Source organism: Gallinula chloropus (assembly GCF_964237585.1).
Source record: "Gallinula chloropus genome assembly, chromosome: 15".
NCBI lineage: Eukaryota > Metazoa > Chordata > Aves > Gruiformes > Rallidae > Gallinula > Gallinula chloropus.
The window spans coordinates 17,830,762-17,844,065 of record NC_140100.1 but is presented as its reverse complement, the minus strand read 5'-3'; the positions used below and the strand labels follow the sequence as shown (position 1 = coordinate 17,844,065).

General features: G+C 60.8%; 1 protein-coding gene across 1 annotated transcript; it reads left to right on the top strand.

Moving 5' to 3' along the window:
• The first annotated feature begins 2,141 nt into the window (after positions 1-2,141).
• Positions 2,142-11,417, top strand: INTS15 (integrator complex subunit 15). Its single transcript, XM_084270855.1, has 6 exons — positions 2,142-2,355; positions 3,371-3,592; positions 5,925-6,090; positions 8,589-9,116; positions 10,222-10,261; positions 10,690-11,417. Exons 1-6 carry the CDS (start codon positions 2,164-2,166, stop codon positions 10,886-10,888), a joined length of 1,347 nt encoding a protein of 448 aa, XP_084126981.1. The 5' UTR covers positions 2,142-2,163; the 3' UTR covers positions 10,889-11,417.
• Positions 11,418-13,304: the final 1,887 nt, after the last annotated feature.

Below are 13,304 nucleotides of genomic sequence, written 5' to 3'. Positions count from 1 at the left end.
GGTGGGGGGAGAGGAGCCAGAGGGGCAGAGGGAGAGAGGGGGGCAGGACGTACCTTCGGTGTCGCCTGAGGTGTCTGGGAGGGGAAGGAGCTGCACCTGCATTTATGGGCAGGGACTCGCTCGCCTTGCCAAGCGGTTGCCCAGCCGAGGAGCGCGTGAGGCCGCGGGCTCCATATGGCATTTTTCACGGAAATAAAGGTCTGCCCAGTGAAAAAAACCCAAGCCCAAGGAGCAGTGCCAACAGCTCCCAGCACAGGCTAAGGCTGGGAATGTGCCTGAATCAATAAAGGCGACGACAAGAGCTGTGTAACTGAATCCCAGGGGCTGCTCCTGGGCAAAGGCAGCTCTCGGGGACAGGCTGTGAGCAGCAGCTTCTCACTCATCACCAGCTACAAGTTCTCTTAAAAAGTGTTTATTTCACCAACTGTTCCTATCCAGGATCCCGCGATTCCAAGGAGCTGGTTTCAGTGAGAGCTCAGTGCTGGAGGCTGGTGCATCCTAGTTTGGCCCCACCAACTTTAGTCTTCGGGTGTGGAACTGAGCTGAGAGTCCCCAAAAATGACAGGGGCTTCCCCCAGGCCAGTCCCTGTCCCCAGAGGAGCCTGTGCCATGCTGGGAGGGTGGTGCCCCCTGCGCTGCACACTCCCACAGCTTGCCCCAGTGGCCTTGGCTGGTGTCCTGGTGCTCAGCTGCTGCTTTCCCAGGAGGGCTGTGCTCCTCACGGGCTGGGGGGGCTCCCAATCCCCCCTGGAGCCAACCCCGCCAAGGCAGGACCGGAGTTTGCACTTCAGTCCCCACAGCGGGATCAGGGCTGGGCCCAGACATCTGGGGGGGGGTTCCAGTTCATGCCCACTGAGGCCAGGACCCTTCCTCAGGGCCAGTCCCATGGCTGGCCTCCTCCTGGGTCACGGCCACCCCAGGACCACAACACCCACCCCTTCCAGGCCAAGACCCCTCTGGGCCAGGCTCCCCACAGGGCCATGCTATATCCCCAGGGCCAGGGCCCCTTCCAGGCCAACCCCTTCCCGAGGCCCAGATGCCTCAGGGTCAGGCTCCCCGGGACCAGACCCCAGGGCCAGACCCCCAGGGCCAGACCCCCAGGGCCAGGCTCCCCCAGACCAGAGCCCCACCAGGCCCAGGCTCCCCCCAGACCCAGTCTCTGCAGGGCCAGACCCCCAGGGCCAGAGCCCCCAGGCCAGACCCCCAGGGCCAGGCTCCCCCAGACCAGAGCCCCACCAGGCCCAGGCTCCCCCCAGACCCCATCTCTGCAGGGCCAGACCCACCCCCCCAAGTGCCGGCCCCTCCCACCAGCCCAGGCTCCCCCAGACCAGAGCCCCACAGGCCCAGGCTCCCCCCCAGACCCAGGCTCTGCAGGGCCAGACCCCCAGGGCCAGGCTCCCCCCAGACCCAGTCTCTGCAGAGCCAGACACCCCCCCACCCGCCAGGGCCGGCCCCTCCCGCCGGCCCAGGCTCCCCCAGACCAGAGCCCCACAGGCCCAGGCTCCCCCCAGACCCTGTCTCTGCAGGGCCAGACCACCCCCCCTTCCCCTCCCCTTTCCCTTCCCCTTCCCCTTTCCCTTCCCCTCCCCCTCCCCCTCCCCCTCCCCCTCCCCCTCCCCTCCCCTCCCCTCCCCCTCCCCTCCCCTCCCCTCCCCTCCCCTCCCCTCCCTCCCCTCCCCTCCCCTCCCCTCCCCTCCCTCCCCTCCCCTCCCCTCCCCTCCCCTCCCCTCCCCTCCCCTTCCCTTCCCTTCCCTTCCCTTCCCTTCCCTTCCTTCCCTTCCCTTCCCTTCCCTTCCCTTCCCTTCCCTTCCCTTCCCTTCCCTTCCCTTCCCTTCCCTTCCCTTCCCTTCCCTTCCCTTCCCTTCCCTTCCCTTCCCTTCCCCCCCCGGGCCGGCCCCTCCCGCCGTCCCAGGCTCCCCAATGCTCAGCCCCACCCCTCCGCTCCTCCCCTCCGCCAGGGGGCGCTGCCGGCGGCGGGCGCTCCTACCCCCGTTTTGGCCGCCGCCGGCCGCCGTAGCGCCCGCCCGGTGCGCGCCTGTGGCGCTGTGGGACGCCAGGCCAGGCCGCGCCGCGCTGGGCCGGGACGGGGCGGCGGCCGGAGCAGCGGGAGGAGGCGGCGGGCGGGCGGGGAGCGGGGGGCCCGCGCTCGGCGGGGCCGCAGCCATGAGCGACATCCGGCACTCGCTGCTGCGGCGGGACGCGCTGAGCGCCGCCAAGGAGGTGCTGTACCACCTGGACATCTACTTCAGCAGCCAGCTGCAGAGCGCGCCGCTGCCGCTGGTCGACAAGGGCCCGGCCGAGCTGCTGGAGGAGTTCCTCTTCCAGGTGCCCAAGGAGCGCGGCGCCCCGCCCAAGGTGGGCCCCGGCCGCCGGGCGAGGCCTCTCGGGGGCCCGGAGACAGCGTCCCGCGGGGGGGGGGGGGGACGGACGAGGCCCCGCAGGAGTAGGGTGGGCCCTGGGGCCTGACCGCTTGTGCCCGGGCTGAGCCCCGGGGAGGGGCCCCGCAGGAGCAGGGTGGGCCCTGGGGGCTGACCGCTTGTACCTGGGCTGAGCCCCGGGGAGGGGCCCCGCAGGAGCAGGGTTAGGCCCTGGGGGCTGACCGCTTGCGCCCCGGCTGAGCCCCGGGGAGGGGCCCCGCAGGAGCAGGGTTAGGCCCTGGGAGCTGACCGCTTGCGCCCGGGCTGAGCCCCGGGGAGTGGCTACGGAGCCCGAGGCCCCAAGAGCTCGAGAGAGGGGCCTTGAGGGGCGTGTTGCTGAGGTTGAGTCCCCAGGAGGGCAGGGTGGGGTCTCTGGGGTGCTGGTGCTTTTCTGGTGGGGAGAGGGCAAGAGCTCTCTGGGCAGGGCTTGTGGGAGAGCAGGTGGGGCCCCGGGGTGGTGTGTGTGCCTTGCCTGCAGCCTGGGAGTGCTGCAGCTGAGCCCTGCCTGGGGTTTGGCTGGGGACAGAGGGCAGTGACCAGAAACCACAGCAGCTGGTGAAGGTTGGGATGCATGAGCCTGGTGGGCTGCTGGGCCCAGCTGTGGCCAAGGGCTGCACCAGCAGGGCTGTTACTTGGAGAGGGAAGGAATGTTCTGCACCCCAGTGTTGCTGTAGGTCTTACCTCTCAGGTCACAGGCAGAGCTTGCTGGTAGAGCCAGCACCAGCCTTGGGTATCCAGGTATTCAAACACAACCCTAGGGCTTTTCTGTGTAAGTAGGCAAGTGCAGTGGTGACTCAGGAAGCTTGAATGTGTGTGTGCTGTACTTAGAGATGGAGCTTTTAACACCTGAGGGAAGCTGTCAGCCTTCACTGCTCCTGTCTTTTGCCAAAGCAGCTCTCAGTTCTTCCAAGAGCCACAGTATATTTTGCAGCTTTGCTTTTGTTTTCTTTCAGAGATTGAATTCATTCCAGGAACTTCAGCTCCTGGAGATCATGTGTAATTATTTCCAAGAGCAAACCAAGGATTCAGTCCGGCAGATCATCTTCTCCTCCCTCTTCAGTCCTCAAGGAAACAAAGCAGATGACAGCAGGATGGCTTTGCTGGGAAAGCTGGTTTCCATGGCAGTGGCTGTGTGCAGGGTTCCTGTGCTGGAATGTGCTGCCTTCTGGCTGCAGGTACAGCTCCTGTGTGGGCAGGGAAGGAGCCAGGGAGCCGTGGGGGTGGGTCAGCTGAGGCAGACCTAATGGTCTGTGGCAGCCAGTTGCAGTCAGCAGCTGTTGGGTGGTTTAAGATCTACAAACATTCACCTCAGATCTGTGCTCGTGGCCATTCCTTTCCCCCAGCAGGAAGGCAGAGCTTTTGCCACTCCATTTGGGTGCTGCCTGGGCAGAAGCAAGGTTGTGGTTGGGTTTTTTTTTCTGGGTGAAAGTTTTATTGATTTATATTTAGGTTTTGGGTTGGGTTTTTTTTTCACTCCACCCAACCCCAGTGTTTTGAAAGGGATCAGTGAAGTCTTTGACCAACAAAGGGAATAAAACCAGGATGGTTTGTGCTCACATTGCCCAAAGAAACCAGCTCTGGAGTTTGGGAAATAAAATGCCCCTCATGTGCAACTTTGGGCATGGCAAAAGAGCCAAACCTCTCAAGATTTGGGCACAAAATACTTGGGTGTGGTATTCCCACCTGGGAATGCAGTATGTCAGGGCTCTGGGTTCTCCTGGCATATATCCCCTCCACTGAGATTCCCCACTGTGGACCTTGGGAAGCACATCTTTGTTCCCACTGCCTTTGCAGGGTGTGCAGAAGTCACCTGCTCTGCAGAAGAAGAGAGGAAAGACTGTGCTAGGAGGGAGGGGTGATAGGAGGCTGACCAGGAGAGTTTCAGTGGGGTCCCTGTTTTCCACCTGGTGAGCCTGGGTAGAGGAGGAGGGGATGTCCCTTGGGGAGCTTGTGTGTGGTATGTGGTGGTTTGACCCTGGCTGGAGGCCAGGTGCCACCAAAGCCACTCTGTCACTGCCCTTCTCAGCTGGACAGGGGAGAAAATAGATATTGAGAGGCTGAGGAGTGGAGATAAGAACAGGGAGAGATCAGCCCACAGTCAGTGTCACGGGCAGAACAGACTCAGCACAGAACAAAGGACAGAAACTCTGGTTGATGGCCCTGCCCTGCACCCCCAGTGACACCAGAGTCAGGGGATGAGAAGTGGGAGCAGATCTCAGAGCAGCTCCCCCCACCCCTCCCTGCTCAGCAGACTGCACTTCAGCCAGGATTTCGCTCCCTTCTGCCCCCCACTGTGGCACAGGGAGGGGCAGGGACTGGGGCAAGGGGGTTTGGGTCAGTTCCTCATGAGATGTTCTCCCCCTTAGCTGGGGAGGGGCATTCCTCCCACCCTTCCCTGCTGCACCCTGGGGTCCCACCCACAGCAGACAGTCCTCCAGGAACTTCTCCACCCTGAGGCCTTTCCTGAGGGGCTCCAGCTCTTCCCCAGCTGCCCCAGTGTGGGGCACTGCTATAGGGACAGTCACACATCACAGTGCCCTTCAGTCCTCCACGGGGTCACCAGCCTCCCCCAGCAAACCTGCTCCAGGCAGGTCTGTCCATCACTCATCTCTGTGTCTGTGTCTCTCCCCATGGGCTGCCAGTGCTGGCAGGGCCTGGCTCCAACAGGGTCACAGCAGCTCCTGTCTGTCTCCCCTGCTCCAGCCTGGGGCCTCTCCAGGGGCTGCAGGTGGGGTCTGGGCCTTTCCCTGGGCTGTGGGGGGACACCTGCTCCACCATGGGTTTCCCCAGGGGCTCAGGGGCATCATTTTCCCCCCCCCCTTCCCTGCCCTTGGTGCCTGCTCAGCTCCTCACATCTTCTCTCTCCCTTCTCTGGGGGCAAAATGCTCCAGCCTGCAGGTTTTTGTCTCCTCACTGTGACTCCCAGAGGCGCTGTGACCATGGCTGAGGGGCTGGGCCTTGGTCAGCAGCGACTCCAGCCTTGGATGGGCTGCTGTTCAGTGTCTGGGGCCTGCAGAGAGCTTCTGGCTGCCTCCTGCAGCCCCCCTGCTCCACCAGCACCCAGCTCCATAAAACTGACCCAGTAGCAGGTGAAGGGTTTGTGCAAGTCCCAGGTTTAAAGGGACATGAGGACTGCAGGGAATTTCCCCCTGTTCAAAGTACCAAGTGTGACTGAGAGGTCACTGCAGCAGTTCAGCTGCTCAGCTGGGCAAAGCACAGGCTGAAGCTGCTGGAAAAAAACACCCTCCTGAGTCAAAATACTGATGTAAACACTGAGTCAGGGGTATGGTGAGCACAGAGTGTCCCCACCTACTTCAGTGCTGTGAAACAGTCCTTTTACTTCTCCCTGAGGGGAGCTTTGCACAGAGAGAGGGGAAAGGGGGGAGCAGAGCTGCTGGAACAGGGAAGCAGCTGGGTGAGGTGGGCAGGCAGCGTGTTTGGGGGGGGTGGGGGGGGGGCTTTGGCTCTGGGGTTGGCTGTGATGTGGCTTCTCTCCGCGCGCCGCAGCGGACGCCGGCGCTGTACTGCGTGCGGCTCGCCCGCGCCCTGGTGGAGGACTACTGCACCCCCCTGCCCGGCTCCATCCAGACCCTCAGGCAGGTGTTCAGCGCCAGCCCCCGCTTCTGCTGCCAGCTCATCACCGCCCTCACCGCCCTCTACGACCTCTCCTCAGGTAGGGTGTCTCCAGGCTGGGGCTGCCCATCCAAGGGATGGATTAAAGCTGGAGGAGGGAAGGGGGAGATGAGATATTAGGGGGGAGCTCTTTCCAGAGAGAGATTGATGAGGGGCTGGAACAGGCTGCCCAGAGAGGGGGGTGGGTGCCCCATCCCTTGGGATGTCCAAGGCCAGGTTGGATGGGGCCCTGGGCAACCTCCAGGCCTGGAGGTTGGTGTCGCTGCCTGTGGCAGGGGGGTTGGAGCTCTGTGATCCTTGGGGTCCCTTCCAACCCTGGGATTCTGTGATTTTATGATAATGAAACAGGAATTAACTGTTGGGAGTGAAGCAGCTGCTGAGGTTCTGAAGGTGCTTGTTACCCTGTGATTGTTGCTGGAGGCAGCTCAGGGGTGTGGCTGCTGCATCATTCTCAGGGGGTGAGGATAAAAATAGCCACTTGGTGTCTGGAGAGGGAGCATTTCCTGGGGAAGCAGCCAGGTAACACCTGATGCTAAGGGCAGCATCAGGAAGCATCACCCACAGGATGCAAAGGACACAAGGACCTTACTGATGGAGCAGCTCTGGGAGCAGGAGCTGACCTGCCTGGCCAACCTGCCCGGGCTGAGCAGTTTGCCCACCCAGTTGTGTGTCCCCTACCTACATGTGGGCTCTGTCAGTCCAACACCTTCCAGGAGGGGGGTGGGGACAACATGCCAATTCTGAACTCTTGCCAGCTGAGCAGGGTTTGTGTTGGGCAGTGACAAGAAATGCAGTCAGTGGTGTGTCTCCACCACGCTCTGTAACTGCTCCAGACACTAGAATAAGTCTCTAAAGATTGATTTACCTTTGCTGGGACAGGGACAGAGCTGGTGGTAGATTGGGCAGTGACCATACTCTAAATACCAACCTCACTTACAGCATTTGCTGGTTTGGATTGTTTCTTATTGATAAAGGAAATATTTGACATGGTCTTCTCCAGCTAAGCAGCTTGGCATTGACATGAGAGAGAGAGGTGGAGGTGTGCTTAGACTTCTTAGTGTTTGGTAGAGCTTGTAGCATATTCTTCCTCAGTATTTCATATCTGCTGTGTGGAACTGCTCAGAAGCTCAGCCAGCTGTGCAAAGGACAAGTCAGAAAGCAAAGAACATGAGTTATAAGGAGGTATTTTTTTAATGTCTTGGTTTATTTGAGTGTTGGTGGTGACACAGGAGAGGGAAACTTGCCCTGCACCAGTGTAACTGGGCAGTCTCCACCTTGCCCTGTTGGCAAAAGTCTCCACACAACCAGAGGTGTCTGTGACACTCAGAGCTTTCAGAAAAGCTAAAAACTTGAAAGCACCAACCCTGTCACTCTGTAGTGCAGGGAATGTGGAGTGTCAGGCACTCCAGGTACCAGAGACCCAACTAGAAGGTTCCATCCTGAGCCCTTTGACACTCCCAGCAGACACAGGTCAGTGCCCAGTGTTCCTCCTGGCTGTAGCCAAGCTGCTCCCTCACCACCTTTCCCTCCCTACTTCAAGCTTAAGTAATCTCACAGCCCTTCACCTGTCCTGTCATCACATTCCTGCATCTTTTCCATGAGACAGGCTGGGTAAGTCTGAAAGGGAATGAGGACAGGGAGCTCCTGGAGAGGGGACACAGCAAAGGGCTGTGGGGCTGGGGACTGGAATGAAGAGAGGCTGAGGGACTTGGCACGTTTTAGCCTGGAGAAGAGAAGACTGAGGGGAATCTTCTCAATGCTGATAAATCCTTGAGGGGTGGGGACAGGAGGATGGATCAGTCTGTGTTCAGTGGTGCCCAGGGACAGGACAAGAGGCCATGAGCACAAATTGGAGCAGAGGAAGTTCCACCTAAGTGTGAGGAGGAACTTCTTTCCTGGGAGGGTGGCAGAGCCCTGGGCCAGGCTGCCCATAAAGGTTGAGGAGGGGGCTCCATCTCTGGAGACATTCAAACCCTGTGATCCTGTAAGCTGTCCTGGGCAGCCTGCTCTGGCAGGGGCTGGGCTGGAGGACCTCCAGAGGTCCCTGCCAGCCCCCATCACTCTGTGATTCAATGGGTGACTGGGGCAAAGGGAGAGAAGTGCCAACAGTTTTTTCCTGTTCCATTGTACTTCTGTGCAAAGGGAGACATGGGGGCTGAGTTGAGAGAGAAGGTGAGCAGGTGAAGGGTGGGAGACAGTGACAAAAGCAGCTTTTGAAGGGGAGGGGAGGGGAGGGGAGGGGAGGGGAGGGGAGGGGAGGGGAGGGGAGGGGAGGGGAGGGGAGGGGAGGGGAGGGGGGTTAGTGTTGATGTCCAGTGGTGCCTTTGGAGGTGAAGCTGGCAGGAACATGGTTGTGTCCTCCCTGGGACAAACAAGTATCAAATGGGGTGTCTTGAAAACACCCTGCAGATCTGGGGAGGTACTGCAGGTGTAACTGAAACAGTGCAGGAAGGGGGTGTGGGATGTTAGCCACAGGCTGCTGCCCTGTGCTTCAGTGCCAAGGCCCAGCTTGCCCAACAGTCTGTCTCCTGGCTCCAGATGACCTCATCCCTCCTTCGGATCTGCTGGAGCTGATTGTTTCCTGGATCTTTGAAGACCCCCGCTTGATCCTCATCACCTTCCTAAACACTCCCATTGCAGCCAACCTGCCAATAGGGTTTTTGGAGCTCACCCCACTGACTGGGCTGATCCGTTGGTGTGTGAAGGCCCCCTTGGCCTATAAGAGGAAGAAGAAGGCCTCTCTCTCAAATGGACATCCTCCCAGCAAAATCACCAAGGACTCCACCCTGGGAGAGGAGAGAGATTGCCACCAGCTGTATTCCAAGCTTCATCTCAGTGTCCTGCAGGTGCTTATGATGCTCCAGGGGCATTTGACAGAGAAGAACCTGTATGGGCGACTGGGGCTGGTGCCCTTTGACCACGTGGTGCCACTTGTTGAGGAAATCAACAGACTGTCTGATGAGCTCAACCCTCTCAACGCCTCCAAAGAGATTGAACTGGCCCTGGACAGGCTGGCTCAAGCTTTGCAAGTGGCCATGGCATCAGGAGCCCTCCTGTGCACTAGAGGTATGGTGGGGGGGGGCTGGCAGAGTCTAGTGTGTGGGTGTTAAGAGGGAGTTTTGGGCTGGGGGGAGTGGGATGATGTGTTGGCAGCAGAAGCAGCACTTTGCTGCCCTGAGGAAGCAGTGCTGCAGGAGACAGCTCAGGAAGAATGAATGGCTGGATGGTCACTGATGCTGTTGCTTTGCAGTTGAAGGGCTGATCTTCTGCCTTCCAGCATGCACAGGGGGATTATGTGTCCCAGCATGGGGACAGATTTGCCCCCCCTCAGACTTGCTAATAGCTATTTAAAAAACACTGGTTAATTGTGCTTCCTTGGGACTTCTCTGAGCTCACCAGCTGCAGGAGAGACCAGAGGAATCGGGGGGGGGGGGGGGGGGGGGGTGTGCTAGGCAAGGAGTCTGAAAAGCAAACAGAAGCTGTTCACCTGGAACTTCTGGGCCTTCATGGCTTGTGATTGCAGGAAAGCTTCCTAAAGCAGCCTGCTGCTGTGCCTTCCCTCCTACATCACCCTGGAAACAGAGGGGTTTTGGGGTGACCAGGTGGCTACACCCTCCCCAGCACTGCAGCCTGTGCAGCTGCCTGAGGCTCTTGCCCTGAACCAGAGCTGCTGGGCAAATCCCAGTGTTATTCTTCCTGATCTTTCACAAAGCAGGCTTGGGTGTGAGAAGAACAGGTTGGAAAAGGGTGGGTTTTGGATCAATGGCTGCTTCTGGCTGTGTGTTTTCTTGGCTGTTCACCTGGCACATCCTGAGCCCTGGCTCAGAAGTAGAAGGTGGTTGGCTGAGAGTAGGTGCTGGAGCACAAGTTCTGTTGGTGTTTTGGGGCTGTGCTTGGCTACAGCACAGGAGTGAGTTTGTTCTCAAGCTGTTCCTGAAAGGACTCCAGCAACAGGATATGGAGTTAAACAGCAGAAGTTTGGAGATGGTAAAACACATGAGGTAATACCTGGTGCAATGCAGACACATTCTTCTCTCCTGTGGGAGTTTTTGGTCCAAGCACAGGATTCTGGATCTGTTACCTGTGGAGCTTTTTCAGTTATCTGACCTTCCTAGACAGGAGAAGGAATTTCTCCTTTACCCTGATTGTTGTGTCTTCTGTCCTCTTGCAGATGACTTAAGGACTGTGTGTTCCCGGCTGCCACACAACAAGTAAGAGACCTTTCTACAGCGGCAGCGGTTGGGATGCGTGTTCCGAGAGACACGCTGGGGGGGGCTGTTGAGACAAAACCTCCTCTAAAAAATCAGTGTTTACTTTGGGGAAGGCAGTCTTCACTCACGGGTAGCTTATCAGGAGGCTGAAGGTGATAGACAGTGCTGGCTGTGTCTTCACTTGCAAGCTGAGGGGACTCCAGGGAGTCCTGCTGAGGTCTCTGAGGTCCTGCCCACCTCAGGGTTGTCCCATCTGCCAGTCCCCCCCTTGTTTTACTTGACCCTAAGCTGAGCTGCACTCCTGGCCTCTGGAAAGAGCAAAAACAAAGAAGGAAGGAACCAGTCTGTGGAAACTATCAGCAGCCCAGCTGGGTCGCTGTCCCCTCGCCTCTCACAATCCTCACACTGTTCTGAACTTCTCTCCACAGCCTGCTGCAGCTGGTGATTTCAGGCCCAGTACAGCAACCGAGCCATGGGGCCCTGCCACCAGGATTCTACCCCCACATCCACACTCCTCCCCTGGGCTACCCCGCTCACCCCGCGCTGCCGGCTCACCCCGCGCTGCCCGCGCACCCCGTGCAGCCCTTCATCCCTGGGATGACCTTCCCCTACCGACCCATTCGCTGAAGCCTGAGGCTGCAGAGTGCCCCCAGGTCCCCTCAGCCTGAGGGAGCCTCGCAGGGGACCCCAGATGTCCCAGGAGCCACGTTACCCTCTGGTGTGAAGCTGAGCCTGTGGGGTCAGCCAGCCCTTCGGCGGCAGGGAACGCCCGTGGACAGGCTGCAGGGGGTTTGGATGCAGGATGCAGACACTGAAGGCAGATCCCAGGGGCTGAGAAAAGGAACTTCAGACCTCTGCAGTGTGTGGCAATTTATTCTGACCCACGTTGCTTCCTCCCATCACCAAGGGTATGGTGTTTCTCAATCCTGTGGGTCTGGTTTCAGTTTCCACCACAGTGAGCCCTGCTAGTCCTGCTCTCAGAGGGTCAGAAGGAAAGGGGTGATGAGGGGTTTCTCCCAGCCCATCTGCTCCAGCCTGCTCCTTTCTTTGTAAATGTTTGTATCTATAGCTGCAGAGAAGGTGTACACTGTATATTTTTGGAACACAAGCGTTTTGTTTCACAAGCACAAGGTAGAGTAAAGCAGCACTTCCTATTAAAGGAAATGAGTGTGGAGTTAAGTCTGCTGCTTCATCTTTCAAAGAGTGATTCAGAGGTCCAGCTGGGGAGGGAGCAGAGCCCCTTGGTGCTTGCAGTGACCTGTCACCCTCCAGGCTCAGGTGACAAAGCAAGAAAGAAGGGAGCTGTGGGAGTGACATCAGTACAAAGTCCTCCACTGCCCTGTACTCGGTGGAGGAGGCATGATGGTCACCTGGCTGCACACCACTGCTCAGAGGGGACGGGGTGGAAACTGGGCTGGAATGAGAGAGCTGAGGAGGAAACGGCCCCTCTCTGGAAGGGGGAGCTGCACAGGTCTGAATTCCTGCTCTGGCTGAGCCGCAGGCACTGGGTGCTCATGGAGTTCTCTTCCACCCGAAGCCTTTGCTGTGTGGAGCTGAGGTGAGCCTGGTGGGTAGTGGGGAGCCCCCTGAGCCCAGGGGGTGGGGGAGCCCCCTGAGCCTGGGGGGCAGTGGGGAGCCCCATGAGCCCGGGGAATGGGGGAGTCCCCTGAGCCTGGGGGGTAGTGGGGAACCCCCTGAGCCTGGGGGACAGGGGAGCCCCCTGAGCCCAGGGGATAGGGGGAGCCCTCTGAGCCTGGGGGATGGGGGGAGCCCCCTGAGCCTGGGGGACAGGGGAGCCCCCTGAGCCCGGGGGATAGGGGGAGCCCTCTGAGCCTGAGGGATGGGGGAGCCCCCTGAGCCTGGGCGGCAGTGGGGAGTCCCATGAGCCCGGGGGGCAGGGGGGAGCCCCCTGAGCCTGGGGGATGCGGGGAGGCCCCTGAGCCTGGGGGATGGGGGAGCCCCCTGAGCCTGGGGGTCAGCGGGGACCCCCCTTAGCCTGGGGGACAGGGGAGCCCTCTGAGCCTGAGGGGAGCCCCCTGAGCCTGGGGGGCAGCGGGGAGCCCCCTGAGCCCTGGAGATGGGGGAGCCCCCTGAGCCTGGGGGACAGCAAGGAGCCCCTTAGTCTGGGGGACAGGGGAGCCCCCTGATCCCGGGGGCAGCAGGGCGCTCATTAACGCTCATCAACGCTGCCCCTTTAATTAGCAGCTTGGGGTTGGCGCCGCCCGGCCCCGCTCGGCGCTCCCCTTGTGCGCCTGCGCGACCTGCGCCGCTGACGGTGCGGCCCGGGCAGCCAATGGGGAGGCGCCTTGCTGCGGGGTGCCCGGGGGAAGGAAGCGGCCGCCGGTGCCCGCCGCCGCCGCCCGGTATGCGCTGAGCCGGCCCCGCCTGCCCGCGGCGCGCCCGCCGCCCCTCCCGAGGTGAGCGGGGCAGCGGCCACGGAGCGGGGACGGGGGGGGGGGACGGGACGGGACGGGGCGGGGGGGTGGGGAGTTGCCATAGAGACCCGCGGCCGGGCCGGGCCGCTGTGGCGCCCCCGGCCTGTTCTCTGTCGCCGCTCTCAGGCCGCTCCGGGGCTGCCGGCGGGACGCGGAGGGGCCCCGCGGGCTGCGCCCCCGGGAAGCTCCGTGATCCGGGAGCCCCGTGGCGCCGTCCTGGGGCGGGAGCGGTGGCAGCGCCGGGACAAGGGGCAGCTCAGGGTGAGTAGAGGGCGGGACTGTGGCCCTGTGAGGGTGACAGAGCCCTGGGACAGGCTGCCCGGAGGGGCTGGGGAGGCTCCTTCTCTGGGGACACTCACACCCTCCTGGCTGCATTCCTGTGGGGTTGGGTCTGGGTGCCCCGGCTCTGGCAGGGGGGTTGGACTAGATGGTCTCTGGAGGCCCCTTCCAGCTCCTCACGGTCTGTGGGGTCGGTGGGCTGCCTGCTGACAGGCTGTGGGGCTTCCCAGTGTTTGTGGGGTGGCTGTGCCAGGGTTTGATTGTGCTCTGGGGGGGGGAGCGTGGTTGTGGGGATAGGAGCGTCCCCTGGCTTCACACAGAAATAACTG